Source organism: Euphorbia lathyris, chromosome 7, assembly GCF_963576675.1.
Source record: "Euphorbia lathyris chromosome 7, ddEupLath1.1, whole genome shotgun sequence".
Classification (NCBI taxonomy): domain Eukaryota; kingdom Viridiplantae; phylum Streptophyta; class Magnoliopsida; order Malpighiales; family Euphorbiaceae; genus Euphorbia; species Euphorbia lathyris.
Genome location: NC_088916.1, coordinates 73913511 through 73928342, shown reverse-complemented (window position 1 = coordinate 73928342; position 14832 = coordinate 73913511). Strand labels below are relative to the sequence as shown.

The window sequence follows — 14832 nt, the reverse complement described above, 5'->3', positions numbered from 1 at the left end:
ACCGACGGTTTTAACCGTCGGTAGAGATATTAGCGGCAGTTTTATAAATTGTCACAAAAGTGTTGACAATTCCAGCGTTGCTACATTTACCGACGGTTTTACTCGGGCGCGGGGGAAAGGTTTTTAATAGGGACACTATCCTAGTGGCGGTTTAAACCGCCGCTAGAATCGATTTTCACAAAAAAAATACAGGATTTAGCGACAGGACATAGGTCTGTAAACTGTCGCTAAAAATTTATTAGCTCAATGAAAAATTTACCGACGAACATTTTGTCACTAAATCTTTGTTCAGTAATGCCACAAAATTCATTTTTTCTGGACTATGTCTGACTGTAGTAAACAGTTATAACCACATACATCATGCCATTCCAATCAAATTTTACAATAAACCTCACCAATATTGTCAATACTAAAACTAAAAGTTATGTAATCAACACTACCATGTCTGAAAAAACATTCCAAGCATCTCTATCAACCTTACGGCAAATTTTCTTACCCCTATATCCTTCATTATACTTCTGAAAAAACAAATTTGATCCTTCTCGTATTGAAGGAAGCTTCTCTAGATTGTCTAATCAAACTGTGCAACAAGACCAAATAATCTAAAGCTTAAAAATTGGAAGTGCACTGTAATTTAAATACGAGAAGGAGCAAAGGAACAATGCAATATCTTAAGACAATTCAAGCTCTCAATTTGGGGAGGAATACTCCTGTCAATTTGTTGTTAATACGATCCCTGTTATGTGAAAACATTTCCTTTACCTTAACTAAAAGAAAACATAAACCAAACGAAATCACAAACCCAATCATAAATCGAAACAAAACTCATACAATTTAGTAAGACCCAACAGATTAGTAACAGCAGTATTACTAATATAGTTATTAAATAACGGTCAAACCAACTTTTTCAAATTTTCGGTAATGCAGGGCTAAAATTGATTTTGCTTGCAAATATTAAGGTTAAATTTGTACCATTTAAAACATTAGGGCTAAATCCTTACTTTTAAAAAATGTTAGGGTTCAAAACTTTAGAACCGGGAATAAGAGATTATTAGTACAAAAATGTTCAAACTTCAAAACCTAGAAATTAAAACATGCTTGAACACATTAAATAAAACAAAATGTGGCCCAAAAAGGAATTAAGCTAAAGAAGAGGATAAAGAGAAAGTGAAAACTAACCCAAATGTTAGCAAGAAAGAAAAGAATCAATTTGAATATACAAAATCTCCTTTACCATTTGGATGAGTTCATACAACCTGCATTGCACGAACAAACAGCAAAAGCAACCCATGTAAGAAATAAAGGAGATATCTTAGACAAATAAATAGAAGAGAAAAATGTAGGATTTATTGTTAACAGGACAAACAATATAAAGTTCCAGCAGAAAATTTGAGAATAATAGGCAAGTACTCAGCATAAATGGAGAACCATAGTCAAATATTATAAAGTAAACGCTCACTCAGTAGCTGAAGTGTTTCTAGGACCTCAGGGCCAGCAAAAGATTCACTATTGACTGTCTTCACCTGATTGAGCTACTGTACCTGGAACACATTAGCTGTGTAACATTTTGAGATTTAAGTTTGTTTTCCAGTTGGAAATGGGTTTCCAACTGAGTACCTTCCCCGATTCAAAACAAAACAGTGATGCATTTTTTAGTTAACAAAATCAGAAAGCATTTTTCTCAACAAACTAATAGAAAGAAAATCCTTGAATCAACAAATTTATAAAGCGTCTAAGTGAAGTCTTAGAATGTGTACCGTGCGAAGTGTTACTATGACAAACTCTGTCGAGTCTGTATCACGAAAAAGATCGCACACTTTTACCATCCTCTCTCTTAGTCGTTCCAATTTGTCAACCTGACAAAATATACATGCATTCTGTTGGGTTCCCTCTTGCCCAAAAACAGATTTGATGGAAGCTGTGGCAGCAGATATCTTTTGCCTAAGCTGCAATAAAATGCAAAATACTCTGAGTCATTTCATATTAATTAAGAAGGAAATCAGATAATAATCATGAGAAAGTTCATTGCAGAGAAGGTGAACAAATTAAAACTGGTCAATTGAGGTAATTGCACATAAGGATCAATCTTCTCTCTTTGGAAAGATCCAATATTGGAGATCATTTTTTAACCTTTTTCCCCCTCTGTGTGTGGGCATGTGTCTATCGCACGCACACACACATACACCAACAATTCCTCAATAGATATCATTTTGCAATCTTTGGTTGCTTGATTCAAGTTTTACATTTGGCACCAACCCCAAAGACTAGATTCTTGTAATCAACTATATTAACATGCACGCAAACGCCCTCTCGGATTGAACCCTCAATCTCTAGATCCAAGAAGCTCTAATACAATGTCATAAAACCATTTAACTCAAAAGTCTAAGCTTATGGGTAAGGCCGAAGCATGGTTAATTTTATGTATTATTTATAACAAACATAACACCCATTTTTTCACCAAAATGGTTTAAAAGACAACTATAGGTTTTCACAATGTTGAATTCGAAGTCATACCTTCAATATCTTCCCTATAGATGCATCCAGGAAGTCTGGCAAAGACAAGAGTCGCAACGTATGGCCCTGAAAGTAAATTTAATGAAACTTAACTAAGTCATTTTCACAAATTATCACTACATTTCAACTCACCGCGCCTAGTATCAAAAACTATTCGGGTAAACATGCCATATTGTGCTGATTCTAGAAATTGTATAAACTGCCAAGAGGATCTATAATCAATTAGAAAGAAACAAAAAGGCAGGCTAATGCAGAGTATGCAAAATGAACAAAGTAGAAAAGCATACTTTTGAAATTTCTATAGCTTCATCTAGACCAGGAGGTGGCATGTCCAGAAGCTCTCCCAATTTCAGCTCTCATATCTTTGTCAATGCACGTAGTTTAAAAAGGTCAGCTGCAGGTACCACAATAAACACAAGAATATCAATTATGAATTCCTTGCAATGGGAGATTCATAACTTGTAATCTAAATTAGTTCTAACCTTGATAATGTGGCCTTATAGCAGAATCAACAATGTACTTCGTTTGAACCTGTCCATTTAACCAATTCAATTCATTCATACCATTCAATCAATAAAGCTCATCAATTAAAAAAAATTGAACCTGCCTCAACGATATTCATACCATTCAATCAAAAATTGCCATTTGCTTCCTCCTCCCTCTTCTTTACCATCTCTATTATAGGATGCATATTTCCATCCCTTGTTCCAGTTTCTCTGCTTCAATTTCATCCTCTGTCTTAAACAAGTCTCTGAGTCAATTAATCAATCACATTAATTACTACGTTATAGTATATCCTGATAATTAATTAAGGAAATCATTGCCGGAATCATACACTACATAAATGAATACTTCTATCTCCTTTCCTTCCTTCTTTCTCCATCTTTCCAACATTATCTCCAAACTCGAAATCATTGCCGGAATCATACCCTGCATAAATGAATACTTGGGAGTCAGTCTAGGAAACTATGTTAAAATTTACCAATAGATAGAATTCAAGAATATCTGACAAAAACAAAGCAGAAAAATATATGGTTACCTTCAAGTTATCTCCATGAAAGGCATGATTCAAATTCAGGTTTAGGGTATAATTCTTGGACGTACAGAATCTGTTTAGCCAGATGAGTATCAATAACTATCAGTTGAGGTTTTGGACCTAGCCACTGCACAAAGTTCTTTCCTGCATCCAATAAGTCCCAATTAAGACCAAAGATTATAACTTAATTGCCTTAATTAACAGCAAAAAGAAGTTACCATATTGCTTGGTCCATAGTAAAAATGAGGCTGAACTTCATAAAATACTTGATGATCTGATAATTCCATGGAAGTGGCCATAGCTTCTTTTCCAATTTTAACAATATCCTTGGTGTTTGCATGGAAGAAATTGTAAGAAGGTCCTTTTATGCCACCTGCTCTTAGTGCTCTCTGTAATCGTAATAATTAGAATTCTTGTGTTCCAACTGGCAAATTCTAAAATTGCAAAATATAAGAAACGTTAGTTCTACTATATAAACTATAACGTTACCTTTTGAATCACCTTCAGAATAAACCTTGCATTGAATAGGGTGTAGCCCCAGTTGGGCTTCTCATAGACGTTCTGTATCCCCACACTTGCTTTCGAAAAGCCAACGCCCAATGTCCTGCATGCAGCTACTGAGACCAATAAATCATGAGGATTGAGAAGTTAGGTTTTGTGCAATCAGAGTTACTCTAAAAAAAGGAATAAGAAGAATAGAGATAAGATTAAGAAGAATAAAATCGATAAGAACAAAAAAAACGAAAATAGAAAATCTGAAACCTGATTGAAACAATCCATGGTAGGTTACAAGGACTGGAACCTGAACTGGAAGTAAACTGAAGATCGAATACAAGAACATTGACTATGAGAGAGATTAAGAGAGAAAGAGAGAGGATTGAAGGCAAAATGAAGAAACCTGAATAGTGAAATTCTATTTAGGTTTTGTGAAATCAGAGTTCTAATCTACAAAAAGAACAGTTACGAAGAAGAAAACGATTGAGAAGAAGAATAAGAACGATAATTCATACCTCCTGCAGACATGAATCGAATGGGTGGTGAAATCCATAGAGCGATTTGAAGCTGGCGAAGGAAGCTGGCGAAGATTACTAATCGACTTATCCAAAGATTGAGAGAGAAGGAACCTGGCGAAGATTAGCTGTATTCCATATCACTTGGACAAACTATGGGCTGCCGTATACTAATGAGTGGGCTTTTTTCACTTAAGCCCATAGGGCGGTTTATCCATGTGTTGATATAAAAGTGTTGCTAAAGTCTTGTTTTTTTTTGTAGTGTATGGACGATATGGAGCCAAAGGAATCAGGTGGTGCGAGAGAACAAGGTGTAATTTTCTTCACAGGATATTACCGCCGCGGCTTGGTTTCTAGCAAACTGGCGGCAATCACAGTCCGCAGCGCCAGGGAGAACAGTCCAAGCTACCGCAAGATAAGCTCGTTGGATCCGGCTAGCCACAGGACACGTCAAGTGCAACTGTGACACGGTAATTTTCGAGGCATCAAACCGCAGTGGTACATGAGCTCTACTTCGGACTTCAGACGAGTCATTCATGGCTTGCCGGAGCCGTCTACTGCCGTTTATAGCCGATGTGTGCATTGTAGAGGCTCTTGCTCTACGGGAAGCTATCTATTGGTCAATCCATTTACATTGTGTCAACGTATTGTTTGAAAGTGATTTTTTTATTGTCGTTAATAGTATTAATATTTGTGGTAATAATATTATCGGTTGCCAAGTCAGTTTCTAGTTCTTAAATACTCCTTATCTTTAGAGATATAGCAATAACAGAGATATGCAATACCATTACCAGCACACAGTACAACAAAGTATCGGATACAGCCGGTTTATTTAAAGGATAGACAAAATTAATTTTAATTTAATATTTATTTATGTGAAAATTTATGGTAAGTTACACATAGGACAAGTATTTTATTACACTTGTGAAAGACTATTAACAAAATTATAAAATTGTCAACTACTTTTATTTCAAAATGTAACAACCATAAGTAGGAGTTCATTATGTATATGTATTTAGATTGTGATGCTAAAACATCCATGGATTAGAGTTGAGAAATGGATAACTTGGAAACCTCTTGAGATGAATTGGGTGAAGATTAATATGGATAGGGCGAGCAAAGACAATCCTGGTTTTGCCTCGGTAGGAGGATTGATTCGTGATCATAATGGCTCATGGTTGGGGGGGTTTGCAGTGAACATCGACATTTGTACGGCGGTTTTAGCTGAATTATGGGGCCTCTACTTTGGACTTGTGTTTGCCTGGGAAAAGGGATATCGGAGGGTGGTTATGGAATTGGACTCGAGGTCCGTCATTTTATTTATGAACGATCCGATTGGAGCTAATCATCCGCTGTCCTGGCTCATAATTAAATGTGCGGAGGTTAGAGATCGGGATTGGGATATTCGGTTTGTTCACACTTACAGAGAAGGAAACCAAGCTGCTGACTGGCTGGCGAACTACGCAGGTGCACTCTCATTGGGCTATCACGAGTGTGGTAGGCCTCCAGGATATACTCTTCACGGACAACAGTGGCCGAACACTTTCACGAAGAGTCATAGTTACTTAGTTGATATCTTAATTCCTGTCAGTTTTATTTATTTCTATTGTTCTTCTTTCTTGTGTCTGGGCTCATTATCTTCCAACTCTAGAAAAAAAAAGATTTTTAAAATTAAATAATTCATATGATAACTGCAATTTAATAAAATAAGAAATAGTTGTATCGAATATGATATTATAAAATTATTGAAATTTTAATTGTTTTGTAAAGTTTTAAAAGTCTCTAATTATTTATTTATTTAGTAGTTTTTTTTTTTTTTTTTGCATGTGATAAATACTTTAACACGTAACGAAAGGTGATTCCAATTGAATTTAATAACCAAATAGATGGTTATTAAATTCAATTGGATAAGAATAAAATGAGATTAAAAGTTCGAATTAATACATTATATATGAAATACAGTATATTAATTATAACAAATTACTATAATATATTTATGTTGGAAGTTGATCAAAAGTAGTATCTTTTTAAATTAAATCAATATGAATCAAACTCAAGACCTGGCTTAATTGGTATGCTATTATTGGTGTACCTTTTATATTAGTGTATTATATTTATGTATGATGAAATAATGGGCACAACACGGCCATGAAATTACATAATGATAAATTAAAAATGAATTAAAGAGCATAATACGTGCCATAATCATAATTAACTAAGAACCATGTGATTGTGATTTATATAAGACCCATCTGATTCTGATTTGAGAGAATGGGTTAGATTATACTTACTTTGTTTTAAAATCTTATTTTGTTTTTTCCACCATTGGATGGAAAATATATACTTTCAACCCACATCAATAGAATTAATTTCTATCCGTCACTTTTTTTTATTAAAGTTTAGTTTTCAAATTTACACTTATCTTCAATTTTATAAAGTTTTTTTTGACATTTAGACAATATATTAAATTCTAGGAGTTAGATGAGACTAAAGTTTGAGTTGGATCGATGACAGTTGTTAAGTTTCCGATCTTTTAATTGTTATTGTTGTTTTGATTAATGATTAGAAGTTTTTTTAAGTTTATTTTAATACATCATTTTTGACCTGAACTTGTCTAAAATGATTGATTGACTCCCTGAATTTTTAAAGTGTCTCGATAGCCTTCTGAACTTGCATAAAAAGTTCAATTAGCCTCCTGAACTTGTATAAAATGTAATCAATTAATCACTCGGTTTTAAAAAAAGTAAGTTAAATGCGGAAGATATATTCAGAGGGCTATCGAAACACTTGGAAAGTTCAGGGACCAATCAATTATTTTAAATAAATTTAGGGGCAAATGATGTATTAAACCTAAAAATTAATTCTATTAGTTATTCTGCGAATCTTATGTCTTAACTAGAGCTAATTATTCTTTTTATTTAATAAAATTTCTTTTTGTTTTAAAAAAATCAACTAAATTTAATTTTGTGGATTAAACAATTTTGAATCTTTCTAAAACAAATAATTTAGTAGTGACCACTCAAATAAGATTAGTCTTGACTACTTCAATATATCCTAAACTAATTAATTACTCATTAATCCTATTCAAAACATAAAAAAGACATGAAAATGAATGAATGAACTATTGAATATCATATTAAACACACACCACAAGAATTTAAGATTGCATATTTTATATATATATATATTAATTAGTATATTTTTTATAATATAATTAGTATATTTTTACGAAACAAAGTAAATTAAATAAATTTAGTTATGAGAAAATTTTGAGTAAATTCATTTTTGCTTAAGAAATTATTTCAAATAATTATGGAATACGTCAATAAATGTATTATAAAATAAGTATGGATTAATAGATATGGACATGATCTTGTTAGCATTAATAATCTTTGAATTTTCTTTTGAAAGAGATCAAATTAGTTTTCTTTCAAAACCAGTTAGGTCCTGTTTTGTGAGATGTAATGACATTCGTAATGTAATGATCATTATATTGAAGGCTCATTACCATGTTTGGTTACATGTTACAATTTCATTGTAATGGAATGAGAAAACCTTAAATTAAATTTTGTTCAAGAAATCTTGTAATCTCCATTACATAGAAAAATGACTTGAATTCTCATTACATTGTCATCTAACCTCCAATTTCTCAAATCTCACATCTCAATCTTACCTCTCATTCTTGTCAAAAACGTAAAAAGTAGAAAAACATGGAAAAAAAATGAAAAACCGAAAAAATGCGAAAAATGAAAAAAAAAACAAAAAACCGGAAAAAGGAGAAAATAGAAAAACGGTGAAAAAATGGAAATTGAAAAAACGGTGAAAACTGTTGAAAATGGAAATTAAAATAAACGAGAAAAATGTAAAAAAAAAATGAAAAGGTGAAAAACTATATACTAATTTATTGATTTCAGTTAATCTAATTTTGTATTTGATTTTGATTCGATTTTTCACATTTTTCGTGCTTTTCACGTTTTTCGTTGATTTTAATTATGTAAATAAAATTTTATGATTGCATTTAATTAGGAAAATATAAATATTGTAATGGTTATTACATTCCATCATATTTGTCAACCAAGCATGGTAATAGAATCACTATTCTATTCCATTATATTACAACTTTGATTACATTACGATCTTGATTACATTATATTGCATTAATTACGGCATACCAAACAGAACCACTAATTCATTTTTCATACAACTTATTAAGTTTATAACAAAATTTTATGTATTGAGTTTATAACAAAATTTTAGATGTCTTTTTTTAATGTTCCAAAATTGTTTACTGGTTTAAAAAGTTAAGATAATATTTAATAATTACTTTTTTAAATGATTTAATAGTTTTTTTTATTGTATAAGATAGTTTTTTTTTTTGCATCAAAGAAAATTTTTTATTAAGGATTAGAACCAAAAAAAATCAGAACGCAACAATGGCCGAATAAAATCCAGACAAAGAACAAAAGAATGTGGGCTAGCATATGAACGTGACCCACGTGCCAAAGCATGAGCGACATTGTTCGCTTGCCTAAAAATGAAAGAAAGACTAGCAACAGGAATCTGTTGAATTAATAGCCTACAATGTGAAATCACTAACTCAAACTCCGAAAACCCCTCCTCATCATTCGACATAGCATCCACCACGAGACTAGAATCAGATTCAATTAAAACATTTGAACATTGCTTTGAGATTAGCCAAGACAGAACCTCTTGCAAAGTTAAAGCTTCCGCAATAAGTGAATCAACCTTGCTAAATTTAGTGCTCGAATAACCCCAAAGGAACAAGCCTTGCTGATCCCTTGCTACCGCCCCCATCCCGATTTGATTTGAGTCTCTGAAAATTGCTGCATCAAAATTGACAGTAATAAAACCCGGAGGAGGCCGAACCCAGCTCTTCCCACTGCTCCCCCTACGCACCAATCCGTCCGGCCCAATAGCACTCTCCTAAGCCGCTAGAAATTGATACAATAAGTCTAAAGCATGGCGGACAGCAACGTTTGCAGGAGGCGTCTGCCGGTTCCAAACTCTACCATTTCTGTGCCTCCAGATACACCACAAAACCATGCACGCCCTGCCAAAAATTGGCTCCGGATGGCGATCCATAAGAAAACCAAACCACTCGCTAAACCTCTCCACAGGCGGTATATCAAGCGTAAGTTGTGCCTCTCTCCAACAATCAGTGGCGAATGAACAATCCACAAAAACATGCAAGCCATGTTCACCAAAGTCACCACAAACACCACATATATTTTCAACATCCAAGCCCTTCCTATAAAGTCAATCCCGAGTCGGTAAGACATCGCTACCAAGTTTCCATAGAAATTGTTTCACACGCAGGAGCAATTTAAGACTCCACAGTCTCACCCAATGATTATTACCTCCCCCATTATTATTGTCGTCAGCCTGAAAACAATTATCAAAAATAAAACGATAGTCTGACCTTACTTCGTAACGACCCTTCCTATCATGGTGCCAACGCAACACATCAGCTCTCGACATATCCCCTCCCGGCAACCTTAAGATAGCCTCCACATCTGCAGCACTAAACAAAGAGTTAATCAGATTAAAATTACAGTTAGTAGTGCCAGGAAGCCACAAGTCTCGAACCCTCCTAATCACATCCGAAACAGGAAAACTCGACGTAATAAAGAAATTATCCCCTGCCAACCAGGGATCATCCCAAATCCGAACCTCAGCTCCATTTCCAATCCTCCTTTAACATATGAAATTGCACAGTGAATACTCCTCCACGAGTGACTCGGATTAGGTCCTAAAGAAGCCGAGAACACATCTCCCCTTGGGAAATATCTTGCTTTGAGAAGTCTAGAGAGAAGATTATTCGGATACTGAATTAAATTCCATACCTGTATGCCTAGGAGAGCCAAATTGAAGGATCTTATATGATGAAAACCCATACCACCCTCATCCTTCCTAACACGACGATCCTACGAAGCCCAATGTAATCTCCTATTACCATCAGATTTTCTTCCCCACCAAAAAGAGTTTAAAGCTTTCTGAATTTCGTCAGTTAAAGAAATAGGCACAAGGAACACGCTCATGGTATAAGCCGGAATAGCCTGTATAAGATAGTTAAATCATTCCAATAAATTTCTTTATTTATATATAAAAATTTACGTGACATTTTATTTAAAGATAATTGTTTCATTTGTGGGGAAAATAGTACATTTTGACAAAGTAATTAAAAAAACAATACATTGGAGATATTTGAATCTGAATATTTAATATCATAGATCGTGATAGTAAACAATGCTTGCAACTGTTTTTGTCACAACGATGAAAAACACTTTCCATCCAGAATCGACTTAATCGACTTTTTCTCCATAAACCAATTCATGATCTTTCAATGAGTTAGATCTATGCGATGATAGATAAAATTCTTTATGACTTCTAAAATAAATATTATTTAAGGTTTTTCACCAAGTCCAATAACATATTAATTAGATTATTAAAACGACTAATTTACTCTTTATATTTTTCTCTCAGAACTCTATTTTCAATGCAAAATTTCTCTTTCTTCTTTTTTTTTATCATAAATAATACTCCATCCATTCCATATTATTAGACATTTTAGGGTGTGTTGTATTTTCCAAATTAATAGACGTTTTACAATATCAATACAATTTTATCCATTTTTTTTTCTTTTATGCCCTTTACCCCCATTTAGTCGTTGAATGCCTCTTCTTAAATGCAATTTTAGTTTCCAATAACACCTTTTATTGACTCTTTTCATTTCCAACTCTAATTCATTGTAATTTTAGTTTCTAAGTAATTTTTTTTAATTGTTCTTTATGGAGTATATTAAGTTGACGTGAACCACTAGGAGAGAGAGAAAGATTAAAAATCTTAGTAGGAGAAAAATTAAAAAAACAATTAATTGTGAATTAGAATTAATTAAAGGGTAATTTAGTAATTGTTAGCTTTATTAATACATTTCTTAATTTGTGTGAAATCCTCCAAAACGTCTTTTGTTAAAAGTACATTGATACTACAAAACAACATATAAAAATGAACAAATTAAAAATTCTAAAACCGCATCTATTTCAGACCGAATTGAGTAATTTATTTGTGTAAAATATTTATAGCTCATATTTGAGTCATATCTAATATGTAAAAACAAAAGGGAATTTTACAAAGAAATTCAGTTGTAAAAACTTATCTACAATTATGTAGGTTGGACAAAATGAATAAAATTGTGAAATTAATTTAAGTACCAACAAACACCTCACTTCATAAATAGTGTTTTTTCGTGAACAGCCGTGTTCGTCCTGAACAGTCGTGAAAAAATATGTCATTTCGAGTTCTCTTTATACATAATAGAACTGTCAAATTCAAATATTAGAAAAAAAATAAAAATATTCTCTAAAATTGTTCGCTACATGTATGTTTACATTGTTCTTGTTTTCATGCTCTGATGATAACGAATTTACACATGGTAAGAATTCGCTTGTGGTGAAGCTTTTAGCCTGTTGGTTGAGAGCTTACCTATGACTGTAGAGGTCATGGGTTCGAATCATATTGGGATGAGGTGGATTGAGGGCTTTCCTTTGTCTTTGATGTAATTTTCTTTTATTTAATGTAAGTTCATTGCGCATAACTTTTTTTTTAAAAAAAGAATTCGCTTGTGTGATATGTTATATCCTGAGAGACGGTTGTCAATAACGACGAAACCTATCTTAAGAAGACTGTTAATACATGCCTTAGATTTGTCTAACTATGTTCTTTAATTTTCAATTTTATTATTCATATATTTTTCTGTGTTCGTTTTGTTTTTTGGTTTTAATCATATCAAACTAAGTAAATCATTATTTTTAATATATTTTAAGGACTAGGGTTTATAAATTAGGAGTCTATGATATATTTGTTAGATTTTATAATTTATGAATTGTGGTTTAGAATTTCTAAATTAGATATAAAAATATAGATATAAAAAAAATAATGAATTAATTTTGTAATATAATTTAAAAAAATTATAATTAATTATGATTTTTACGAAGAAAGCAATATAGAGTCCAATCTATTTAGGTGGATAGAATAGATCCAAAAGAATATTAATTAAGTAAAATGACAATTGTGTGGTTATAATTTAATTATATATAATACTCATTATTATTAATTCCTTTATGATTTTCCTTGTATCGTTATTTTCTATCTCTTGATTAATCAATCATAATTAATGTTGTTGTAGGTTGTATTATTTCTATAATAAGCATTTTATTATAGGAAATCTCTACTGAAAGACTACTTATAATTAATTCAATCATCATTAATGTTGTTCTAGGTTGTATTATTTCTATAATAAGCATTTTAAATTTATTACGAAAATTCAAAGTCTACTTATAATTCTATCCACAAATAGTTTGCAATAATGCTCAAATTAAATTTTAGAAATTAATTGGCAAACACATACTAACCACTTAATTTATATTTTTTTTTTTGGGAGCCCATAAACTTAACCCTTAAATTCAAGAAATATCTCGTTAATTTATTGAATTTGTTTAAAATAATAGAATTAAGTTCTAATTATATGTGGTGAAATAAGATTGATTATAATAAAATTGAAATGATATCACTTTAAATAAGTTTAAAAGGTAAATGGGTTACTATGAGCAAATTTGTGAGGTTAATAAGTGGTTTTAAATAAATTAAGATGACTAATAAATTATTTTAACAAGTTTAGAGAAAAATGAAAAAATTTGTAAATTCAAGGTGTCAGTTTAATTTTTAAGCTAATTTTGGGGACTACTAATGTATTAAACCTATTTTATGTATATATATAATGATATTATATTACATCTATATAGAATTGAGTTTTCGAATTCAAGGTCCGCTCTAGCCGGAAAATTTCTACAATGGGCCGAAATTAATATTGGTTTTGTTCACTCTGATGATACCACGTCAGTTCAAGTTTTGATATCATCTGAGTGTAAAATTTATCATAAATGAACTTACAAATTATAATAGAGAGTGATGTGAAAAATAATATTAAATAGGCCTAATACATCACCACTTACTGAACTTGTACAAAATAGTAGATTGGTTCTCTGAATTTTGTAAGTATCTTATTAGCTCCCTAAACTTGTCCATAAAAGTAGATTAGTTCCCTGAACTTTGCAAGTGTCTCACCAACTCCCCCAAACTTGTTTATTCTGTATATGGCCGGCCCTGGGCATAGATCCGGGGTGCGGCCGTTTAGGGCCCAAGGCTAAAAGGGGCCCAAAATTTTTAATTTTATTGAATATATACTATTTTTTTTATATAAATTTAGTTATAATACCTCTTAGGTCTAAAAATTGATCAAATAATATGATATTTTAGGTCTACAATAGGCCCAAATTTCTATTTTTAGATTTTTTTGTACAATTTTTTTTTATTAAGAGCCCATTATCTCTTATTTCGCTTGGGGCCCTTAAAATATCAGGACCAGCCCTGATTCTGTAACAACTAAATACAAAAACCATAATACTAGACCTGGGCATGGGTCGGGCTCGGGCCGGGCCTGTCGGACTTTTAATAAAGTCTGGCGAGCCGAAGCCCAGCCTAGCCCGCAAGAAATTTAATTGGGCTTGAGTCTAAGATATGAATCCCAAACCCGCCCGTCCAAGCCCATCTGTATATTAAAAAATATATTATAATTTATACTTATATATTATATATTATAAATTATATAAATATGTATATATTATAATTTATATAAATATATATATATATATATATATATATATATTATAAGTTATATATATATATTATAATTTATATATATAACCCTGAAATATATAACAGCAAACTTAAGTTTTGTTTGAAAAAAAGTTATTTATATTTAAGTTTATAAAAAATATATTATAATTTATATTTATATATTATAATTTATATATATATATATATATAGGAAAGGGCTCTTGTGAGAACCCTTTCCTAGGTGAGAACTCACCTTAGGTGAGAACCACCCCAAAACTACGTAGTTTTGGGGGTTTTTCATTAACCAAAACGTTGTGTTTTGGTATTATGTTTTCGCGCGTTTCTAAGGTTGAAGAGTTGAGTCTCTTCGTTCCTCGACTTCTTCCTCTTCTTCTTCGTCATTTCTATCTTCTGTCATTTCTTTTCTAATCTAGCGTCGATCAACTTTTGTTTTTATAGAAGATTTCCGCTTTGTATTTCATCGATTCTACCGTGGATTTGATCCTCTTAAATCTGGTTAGTTGCTCATATCTTTTTCGTTTTTTCTGTTCATTGTTTTTGTTTACATTTTTTCGT

General features: G+C 32.0%; 1 protein-coding gene across 27 annotated transcripts; it reads right to left on the bottom strand.

The window, feature by feature from the left end:
• Positions 1–331: 331 nt before the first annotated feature.
• LOC136235576 (ATPase GET3B-like) lies at positions 332–4676 on the bottom strand. Of its 27 annotated transcripts, none has more exons than XM_066025353.1 (13): positions 4561–4676; positions 4313–4368; positions 4040–4167; positions 3769–3939; positions 3554–3694; positions 3350–3444; positions 3139–3265; positions 2997–3045; positions 2802–2908; positions 2515–2580; positions 1758–1946; positions 1180–1256; positions 332–767 (listed from the first exon to the last, which is right to left on the bottom strand). In XM_066025353.1, the coding sequence occupies exons 9-12, from the start codon at positions 2841–2843 to the stop codon at positions 1248–1250; spliced, it is 306 nt and encodes a 101-aa protein (XP_065881425.1). In that variant the 5' UTR covers positions 2844–2908; positions 2997–3045; positions 3139–3265; positions 3350–3444; positions 3554–3694; positions 3769–3939; positions 4040–4167; positions 4313–4368; positions 4561–4676; the 3' UTR covers positions 332–767; positions 1180–1247. The 27 variants fall into 27 exon arrangements, 26 of the variants coding, with proteins under 26 accessions (XP_065881425.1, XP_065881424.1, XP_065881423.1 ...); XM_066025352.1 differs by having other exon boundaries at positions 332–736; XM_066025333.1 differs by having other exon boundaries at positions 401–767; positions 1460–1946; positions 4040–4154; positions 4313–4448; positions 4561–4669.
• Between the last annotated feature and the right edge of the window lie 10156 nt (positions 4677–14832).